This window comes from Ailuropoda melanoleuca, chromosome 15 (genome assembly GCF_002007445.2).
Source record: "Ailuropoda melanoleuca isolate Jingjing chromosome 15, ASM200744v2, whole genome shotgun sequence".
In the NCBI taxonomy this organism is placed as follows: Eukaryota; Metazoa; Chordata; class Mammalia; order Carnivora; family Ursidae; genus Ailuropoda; species Ailuropoda melanoleuca.
Window position 1 is genome coordinate 33,448,310 of NC_048232.1, and position 8,819 is coordinate 33,457,128.

At 47.9% G+C, this 8,819-nt stretch overlaps 1 protein-coding gene across 2 annotated transcripts; it reads left to right on the forward strand.

The window, feature by feature from the left end:
- The first annotated feature begins 421 nt into the window (after positions 1–421).
- Positions 422–8,819, forward strand: PA2G4 (proliferation-associated 2G4). 2 transcript variants are annotated; one of them, XM_019796150.2, is made up of 14 exons: positions 422–697; positions 2,612–2,740; positions 3,019–3,124; positions 3,215–3,284; positions 3,513–3,605; positions 5,804–5,867; positions 6,090–6,168; positions 6,316–6,394; positions 6,485–6,618; positions 6,926–7,020; positions 7,117–7,244; positions 7,400–7,453; positions 7,674–7,740; positions 8,594–8,819. In XM_019796150.2, the coding sequence occupies exons 1-13, from the start codon at positions 610–612 to the stop codon at positions 7,737–7,739; spliced, it is 1,185 nt and encodes a 394-aa protein (XP_019651709.1). In that variant the 5' UTR covers positions 422–609; the 3' UTR covers position 7,740; positions 8,594–8,819. The 2 variants fall into 2 exon arrangements, with proteins under 2 accessions (XP_019651709.1, XP_034499901.1); XM_034644010.1 differs by having other exon boundaries at positions 8,598–8,819.

The following is an 8,819-nucleotide window of genomic DNA, read 5'->3' on the forward strand; positions in this document are numbered from 1 at the left end:
GCTGCTCCGGGAATCCGGGGAAGGGCGCACCTAGCCTCCCCGCTCTTACAGCAGTCACTCCCCCATCGCCGAGGCTCCACCCTGCTCCACCCTGTTCCACCCTGCCCAGCTGCCTCTACTCCCAGGGCCCCGCCGTAGCTCCGCCCCTTCTCCCTTTAGCCCGCCCCTTCTCGCTCAGCGCTCCTGGTGGATGTGGTTTTTCCGGGAGAGACCACGCTTCCCCTCAGGCTCGCCAACGGCTCCGCCTTCCCGCCGGAGCCTGACCCTTCCCAGCGTGCTCGGCGATTCCGGCGTGCGAGGCCCTCGGAGGGCAAGGCCCCAGGGCCTGGCTTAGGGGCGCGAAAGGCGGGCTGGGAATTGTAGTTCAAGAATCCGCAAGGTCGGCTAGAGGCGGGCTGCAGAAAGGACTCGTTGTCCCAGCGTGCCTTGCGCCTCAGCCCGCGCGCTCGGAGCTTCTCGCTCTCGCCCGCCCGCCCGCTCCCTTACTAGCTCGCGCTTTCGCTCGCGCTCTCCTCGCGGATCGAAGGGGCTCTAGCCACAGCCTGTGGCTGGGAAGGGAGACAGGCGGCGGCTCAGGGGGAACGAGGCTGCAGTGGTGGTGGTGGGAAGATGTCGGGCGAGGACGAGCAGCAGGAACAAACTATCGCCGAGGACCTGGTCGTGACCAAGTATAAGATGGGGGGCGACATCGCCAACCGTGAGTGCGGGCCTCGGGGGTCCGGAGATCAAGGCTCAGAGGGGGAGGCAAAGGGGACGGTGCTGGGCTGGCTCCGGAGGGGCTGGAGCGGCGGGGTCATGCAGAGTGAGCTACTGAGGGCCCCGCTCCGGTCCGCTGGGGGTGGCGTGGTGGGAAGACTCCGTGTTGCGCCTGGGACCTGAGCCGCCAGGCCTGGGCTGGAGTCCGGGGAGGTGCGGGCCCGCGACCGGGTAGAGCGCAGAGCGGAGCCCCCAGCCGGCTTGGACCTTAGGCCGTTAATCAGGAGTCAGGGCGCATCTTCAGCCTCTCACCCTTCGGTCCGGATCCCTGCCTCTTCTGATTCTCGCAGCGGCGAGGCCACCTCGAAAAGGAAGCACCCAGCTGTTGGCGACGGAAGCGCCCCTCTATTTTGTTTTGGCTCCCCGGCGTCAGGGGCCCTGCCGGCACGTGTCGCCGGGTTCCCATGCGGATCGCCGGCTCCCTTCTTCCTCTGCTACCGTCCCTGACACCAGCTTCCCTACCACGTGCTTTGCTGGAGTCTTTCGTTTTTTACTTCCAACTCCTTCTCTGGTTGGGGCCCCTTTCTACTCTTGGGCCAGCTCAGGGACAGTTGGAGGGCACCCCTGGAGATCCTAACCCAACTCTTGGAGATATATCTGGCTTTCCTTGAAGTTACTCATTACTACCAACAATCTGTGCAGATAGCCTTAGTTAGCCGTCACGTTTGATTGTTCTCTGGGGCTTGACAACTCTAGGAGTCTTTTGAGGTTCTCACCCCAACTAAGCAGTCTTGTGAATAGTACTGAAAGGGGTGGGGGGACTGAGTTTAGGATCTCAGAAGTCATTCTTATTACGCCTGTGGTCTTACTTTCTCAGCAGCTGCCTGCCAATCCAGGCAGATGTCTCACTTTAGATTTTCTCTTTCCAGTTCATCTTTTCACTTTAATACCCAGTTAGGGGGACAGAAAATGCTTGGGTTTGGGCTTTTAAATGGTTTTGACAGTAAAAATAGGTATTTAAGATCCCTTTAGTTCTATGGCTGAAAACCTGAGTTTTTCACACTTTGAAAGATTCACCAAAACCTAGATCACAAAAATCAAACTTGTAGTTCAGGGAAGGCCGTGGAGAGGACTTCCAGTGAACAGAACAGTGCTTTATAACATTTACTCTAGTACCCCCATTTGGAGTACTTTTTAGTCTTAGTGGTTTGAATCAGAAAAAAATGATTTCCCTTGCAGCTTAACTTCTGAGGCATTTGTGATCCCAGATCACTCTTGATCCCAGATACCAGTTTGAAACTTTTTCGGGTCTTACACCTCTTTGAGATGTGCTAAGAGCTGTAAGCCATGAACCTGTTGAAGCCCAGGAAACTTAGATTAAGTCCCTTGGTTTATACCTTGGTTGATGAGGAAATAAGTTTACACAGATTGAGATTACTAACATCTAATTGGGGTGTCTGAGAAGGATAGAAGGTAGCATTTAACAATGCATCAGCTTCGAGTCAGCAGTTCTGTGTCTACCTTCCTGTTGTTCCTGACGCCTATAAATTTCTTCTGGTCTGCTTTGCACGTATGTTGGTTACCTTGGTGAGAACTCTCTTGAACTTCGTAACTGTCTGACCGTACCACAGGTATCTTTGGAAAGTCTCCCTTGACTAGAGAGACAGATGGTGTTTTATCCAGTTGTCACATTCTATAGGGAGGGAAGGGTGTGTTGACTTTCTTATTTTAGGAGAAGGAAGGCAGAAATTCAGTGATTATAGGTAGGTATATTCCAAGAGGCAAAACTTGTTCACTCTTTCAACCTTTGGGCAATGGCACTAGGGAGTATTAGAAACTCTTAACTTCTAGGTATTGTTTGGACGGTAACTTAGACAACACCTGCAGGGCTGACATGGTGGGATTCTGTCCCCAGGGGTACTTCGGTCTTTGGTGGAAGCATCCTGCTCAGGTGTGTCGGTACTGAGCCTGTGTGAGAAAGGTGATGCCATGATTATGGAAGAGACAGGGAAAATTTTCAAGAAAGAAAAAGAAATGAAGAAAGGTAAAAAAAACAATCCCCCACTAATTCCCCAAGTTTGACCCTTACTCAGTCCTGTTTGTTTTGTTGTAATGATGTAACCCCACCCGAGCTCTGGTTGAGATATGGGAAATTTGGAATGGCAGGAGGGATACAAGCAGTTTCCTACCCAGTCCAAACTGATTAAACAGGCAAGACCCTGAAGAAAATCCCTCCATTTTTCTGAGGGGCAACAGGGCTCCCAAGAGAGATTGGGCAAGAGAGACAGCAAGGCAGTAAGGCTGATGATTGTCTCTTTACAGGTATTGCCTTTCCCACCAGCATTTCAGTAAATAACTGTGTATGTCACTTCTCCCCTTTGAAGAGCGACCAGGACTATATTCTCAAGGAAGGTGACTTGGTAAAAATGTAAGCTTAAGCCATTTTAGAGTACTTGTCTTTTTCCTAAGCATTTGCATAGTGCTAGTCGCTAATGCTGTGCTTGCTCTTGCCTTTTAGTGACCTCGGGGTCCACGTGGATGGCTTCATCGCTAATGTGGCTCACACTTTCGTGGTTGATGTAGCTCAGGTAGGTGGCCTGCTCTGAACTCTGTTCCACCTGTGGGGAGTGGAGGAGAGTATGCTGCTGCTTGCTTCTTATCCCCACCCCCGACCACCAAATACGTTTTGAGAGAGTCCCAAGAGAAATAAAAGCAGAAAACTGTTTTCTCTCCGGCTGATTGGCTGGCCTTGCATAGTGACCAGTTGAGTTAAAGTGCTTTCCCGAAAGGCACTGACTGCATTTCCTTATCTGCAGGGGACCCAAGTAACAGGGCGGAAAGCAGATGTGATTAAGGCAGCTCACCTTTGTGCTGAAGCTGCCCTACGCCTGGTCAAACCTGGAAACCAGGTAAGCCGTTTAGTCCAGCTCCAAAGATGACAGAGCCAAGGATGCATTAGTCATCTGTAGCTATTCTATATTGAATTGCCAGCCTCTGCAGCCCCCTTATAAAACAGCTTTTTTTTTTTTTTTTTTTTTTTTTAAGTAAGCTCTTTACCCAAGGTGGGGCTTGAACTCACAGCCCTGAGATCAAGAGTCGCATGCTCTACTGAGTGAGCCAGCCAGGTGCCCCTAATACAGACAGCTCTTTAAAGTTAGCTGTATCTAAGAATGGGATTTCTTTTTTTTTTTTTAAAGATTTTATTTATTTGACAGAGATAGAGACAGCCAGTGAGAGAGGGAACACAAGCAGGGGGAGTGGGAGAGGAAGAAGCAGGCTCATAGCGGAGGAGCCTGATGTGGGGCTCGATCCCATAACGCCGGGATCATGCCCTGAGCCGAAGGCAGACGCCCAACCGCTGTGCCACCCAGGCGCCCCTAAGAATGGGATTTCTGAAAGAGACGAGGCAGTTAGCTAAACAGCAGTTAACTCTCAGTACCTATCATAGATAAGTTCCATGCTGAGTGTATGGGGATATATGGTCCTTTCTTCATGGAGCCTAGAGATCCTTCCTTATTCATGTTTGGATGTGCATCTTTTTCTAAATAATTTGAGGTATATCACTTACAGTAAAACACATGTAAAAAACAGGGATGTCTGGGTGGCTCAGTCAGATAAGCAGCTGCCTTTGGCTCAGGTCATGGTCCCAGGGTCCTGGGATCGAGCCCAACATCAGGCAGCTTGTTCAGTTGGGAGTTTGCTTCTCCCTCTGCCTGCTTGTTCCGTGTCCCTCTCTCTCTCTCCAACAAATAAATAATTGAAATCTTTTTTTTTTTCTTTAAATGTGGAAAATAAAAACAAACTTTTTTCCCTAACTTAATTACTTAAGTAGTCTCTACACCCAACGTGGGCTTCAAACTCACATCCCCAGGATCAAGAGTCGCCCTTCCAACTGAGCCAGCCAGTTACCCCCAAAACACACAACTTTAAAAGCTTATAAAACAGAAATCATAATACCCGAATATTGGTGGCAGAAAGAGGCCAAAAGTTAGTTCTGTGCTTGCAAGATGATATTAAGAAGCGCAGGGTTCATGAACTGTCATGAATTAATACAATTTTACATCTAAGATTATGAGTGGAGACATTTTTTCTAACTCTTCATTCTCCAGGGTCCTGTTCAGTACTTAAAGCTCCCCCCTTTTTCCCCTGTGCTCTCTTGTTCTTCATCTTTTTAATCAGTTTGTACTTCGTCCCCATTGTTACTCAGTTGCATCATTTTTACTTAAACCTCTGTGTTGGTTCCTTATAATGATACCTACTTCACAGAGCTGTTATGAAGCACTTTGAACAGTGCCTGGCACACAGTAAGCACTTGTGTTGCCTGTAATTACTTTGCACATTGATTATTTTTATTTTTTTATGTACTACCTACTGTGTGTCTCCACTGGAAGGTAGTAGTGTATAGTGGCTATTGTATAGTTAGGACATACATCAGAATTTCTGGGTTCTTGCCCTGTTGCCACCCCTTACTGTTTAAAAATAACTTTGAATTCGGATTTCCTCACCTGCAAAGTGGGAAAAATAAAATTGCCCCTTATTGGCACAGGGGTGGTTGTGACAATTGAGATGATCCTTGTAAAGTGCCTCACACATAGTTTAATAATATTAGTTGTGATTACTTATTCTCTTTTTCATTTTGTTTAATGAAACAAATGAGATAGATGGGGATCAGATCATATTTGAAAGAGGTAAAAAGGGGAAAATCAGAGCTTATTGTCCCCTCTCAACAGATACTGTGGAATAAACACTGGATTTATCACCAGAAAACCCATTTATTCCAGTTTCTTTCAGTTAACTGACTTACCCCTGGGCAAATTTCTTAACCTTTCTGAGCCTCAGTTTCTACATCTTCTAAATTGGGATATGGAATATAGATCTGCCCTACTGACCTTTAAGAATCGTTGTCTAGTTAGACCATCTTTGTGAAAGCACCTTGTAAAATGTAAACGTAAGGTATTTTTAGGTTGTAGGGATAATAGGGCTATGAAATGAAAAACCAAGGAGAATTGTTGCTCTTGATGGAGGATTTTATGCTCTTCATTCTCATGGTAGAGGACTTCTTGGCCCCTGGTACGTATCTCACCTGTATTTGATCTTGTACTTCTAGAACACGCAAGTGACAGAAGCCTGGAACAAAGTTGCCCACTCGTTTAATTGCACACCAATAGAAGGTGAGACCTCAGATAACAGCGTTGAGGGTCTAATTTAGTTGAATTAAGGATTTTGTTCCTTTGAGGGTCCATCCTGGCTCTAGCACAGTCTAAGCCAAAACCCTTACTACTGTGAGTTTTCATAGCCAGGCATTTTTCCCTCATTGCCTGCCCCATCAAACAACGTAGGTGGGTGGATTTGGAAACCTTTTGGGATTCTAGGTGGCTTTGTCCTGTCTACAGGTATGTTGTCACATCAATTGAAGCAGCATGTTATCGATGGAGAGAAAACCATTATCCAGAATCCCACAGACCAGCAGAAGTAGGTGCCAATTCCACCCTTCACCTTCCACCAGCTGACTAGTCCTGAATGTTTTCTTCCATACTCCCAGCCTCATCGTGTCTACCATCTACTTTAGACTCCAGGAACTACTCATTGTTTTTATGATTCCCTTTTTATTTCTTTTAGGAAGGACCATGAAAAAGCAGAATTTGAGGTACACGAAGTATATGCTGTGGATGTTCTCGTCAGCTCAGGAGAGGGCAAGGTGAGGAGAGCGCCGGAGCTAGCGGAGGGTGACTGAAGGTGTGTCCTAAGAGCACCAGACCAAACGTGACCTAACTTCATACTTTCTTAGGCCAAGGATGCAGGACAGAGAACCACCATTTACAAACGAGACCCTTCTAAACAGTATGGCCTGAAGATGAAAACTTCACGTGCCTTCTTCAGTGAGGTTGAAAGGCGTTTTGATGCCATGCCATTTACTTTAAGGTACTACAACTGCACTTAGCAGAAAGAGGCCTTGGAACCAGTCTGACTCATAGACCACACACCCAGGAACACTGTTCCTTCTCCCAGTGCAACCCCCTCCCACCCCGCCCCTGCCTGGACTTGCAGCTCCAGCCCGCATGCATGCCTTCTCTCCCTCGCCCCACTGCCCTCTCATTGAAGCTGATGTGAAAGAGCAGTCCTAAGCATGATTTCTGCCGGAGGGTAGGAGCTATTTAAAAACATGAGGAAAATGGTAAGACTTGATAGAGGGGGTTAAGGATACCCGAATTTGTCTTCCCCCACCCAGAGCATTTGAAGATGAGAAGAAGGCCCGGATGGGTGTGGTGGAGTGCGCCAAACATGAACTGCTGCAGCCATTTAATGTTCTCTATGAGAAGGAGGGTGAGTTCTAAGAAGAGCGTTTCCTTTAGAGCCCGTGATTAGGGTCCCCTCTGTCTGGCGGGGGGGCATTTTACCAAAACAGTCTTTCTCCTGTAGGTGAATTTGTTGCCCAGTTTAAATTTACAGTCCTGCTCATGCCCAATGGCCCCATGAGGATAACCAGTGGTCCCTTTGAACCTGACCTCTACAAGTCTGAGATGGAGGTCCAGGATGCAGAGCTAAAGGTCAGTGTGTGATGGAAAGTGGGAGCGTATGGCACCTGTCCTGGGCGTGAGGATGTTGTCAGCAAAGCCCTGAAAAGAGCTATGATACTGAGAGTGACACTTCATGTTTCCGCTATATTGCTCAGTTTGTTTTCCTTTTTTTCCCTATTTTTCAGGCCCTCCTCCAGAGTTCTGCAAGTCGGAAAACCCAGAAAAAGAAAAAAAAGAAGGTGTGTTATGATCTCCACTCTCTGGCAGAGTGAACCTGATCCCTCTTTAGTCTACCTTCCTGGGTTGTGGTGGGCATTCCTATTTCTGTACCCTTACTCCCCCCCCTCCCCCCCCTCAGCCCTGACCTAGAGCTTTAGGGTATTTTTGTTCTTGGTCTCCCAGACACTATTGCAAGTAGTTGGAAACTGAGAAGTCTTCCTCTCCCTTCCATGAATATAGGCCTCCAAGACTGCAGAGAATGCCACCAGCGGGGAAACATTAGAAGAGAATGAAGCTGGGGACTGAGGTGGGTCCCATCTCCCCAGCTTGCTGCTCCTGCCTCATCCCCCTCCCACCACACCCCAGGCTCTGTGAAGTGCAGTTCGTCTTCTCCACCCAGGACCGCCAACAGAGCAGGGTCTCCCTGCCCCCATCCCTGTCCCCACCCCAACCCCCTTCCAACAACGACCAGCTCCAACTGACTCTGGTCTTGGGAGGCCAGGCTTCCCAGCCACCGAAGACTACTTTAAATAGAAAAGAGAAATTGAATAATAAAATCAGGAGTCAAAATTCATCGTCTTCAAGCCCCTCTTTCTAGCCTTTTTCTACTACTCTCTGCTTGGTCAAGGTTTATGGCCCTACAACAGAACAGGGAGAAGGCTAAAGTAGCCACCACCACTAAAAACTCAGCTGAAATTTTTTTATACCACTCTGGTGTCAGCATTTTCCCATCTGTTGGGGCTTGTTCCTCTCTTTTCCCACTCTCCCCAGGTATTTTATCAGGCCTCAAAATAGAGAGGAGCTATATTCTTCAGATTGTTTTTATTCACATGTGGCAGATTCTTTTTCTGATCCAGACTGTCTGGTTAGGCCCCTCTCATTTTCGGGAGCCGGAGCCTGCATTTACCAAGGGATTCTCATCTGTCAAATGGATCCTCATTTGTAAATCTCTTTAGTCATTTTTGTTCCACAGGGCTCTTTTTTTGGGGGGGGTCTTTACAAAGCTGTAAAGGAGTAATCCATCTCAACCTTGTCCATTTCTTTGGAGTCAATGGTGGGGGGGGGGTGCATTCCCCTGCTCCATCTTAGAAACCTGAGCTGGAAGCTCAACTGTGGTTTTTGTTCCCTGTTTGAAATATTTTGACCTCCCTCCCTGAAAGAAAGACCAGGAACCAGAGGACCAGACTGACTGAAGAGACAACTCCTGGCTTTTTGAAGCTGTGGACTTGGATTGGACGAATTGCTAGGGGTTTGGAGAGAGAGGTGATGAATTTCAGTACCTCTGGCATGCTGTCCCAGGGAACTAGGGCTCCCACTAACTTATGAGGTTTTTAAACATGTTGAAATGACATGGCGTTAAAATAAATTTGGATTTGCTCATAATCA

Coding starts and splice junctions, on each gene's coding strand:
- PA2G4 (XM_019796150.2), top strand. CDS start 610: ATGTCGGGCGAGGACGAGCAGCAGGAACAAACTATCGCCGAGGACCTG. Junction 2,741..3,018: donor AGAAAAAGAAATGAAGAAAG/GTAAAAAAAACA, acceptor GTCTCTTTACAG/GTATTGCCTTTCCCACCAGC. Junction 5,868..6,089: donor TAATTGCACACCAATAGAAG/GTGAGACCTCAG, acceptor TCCTGTCTACAG/GTATGTTGTCACATCAATTG.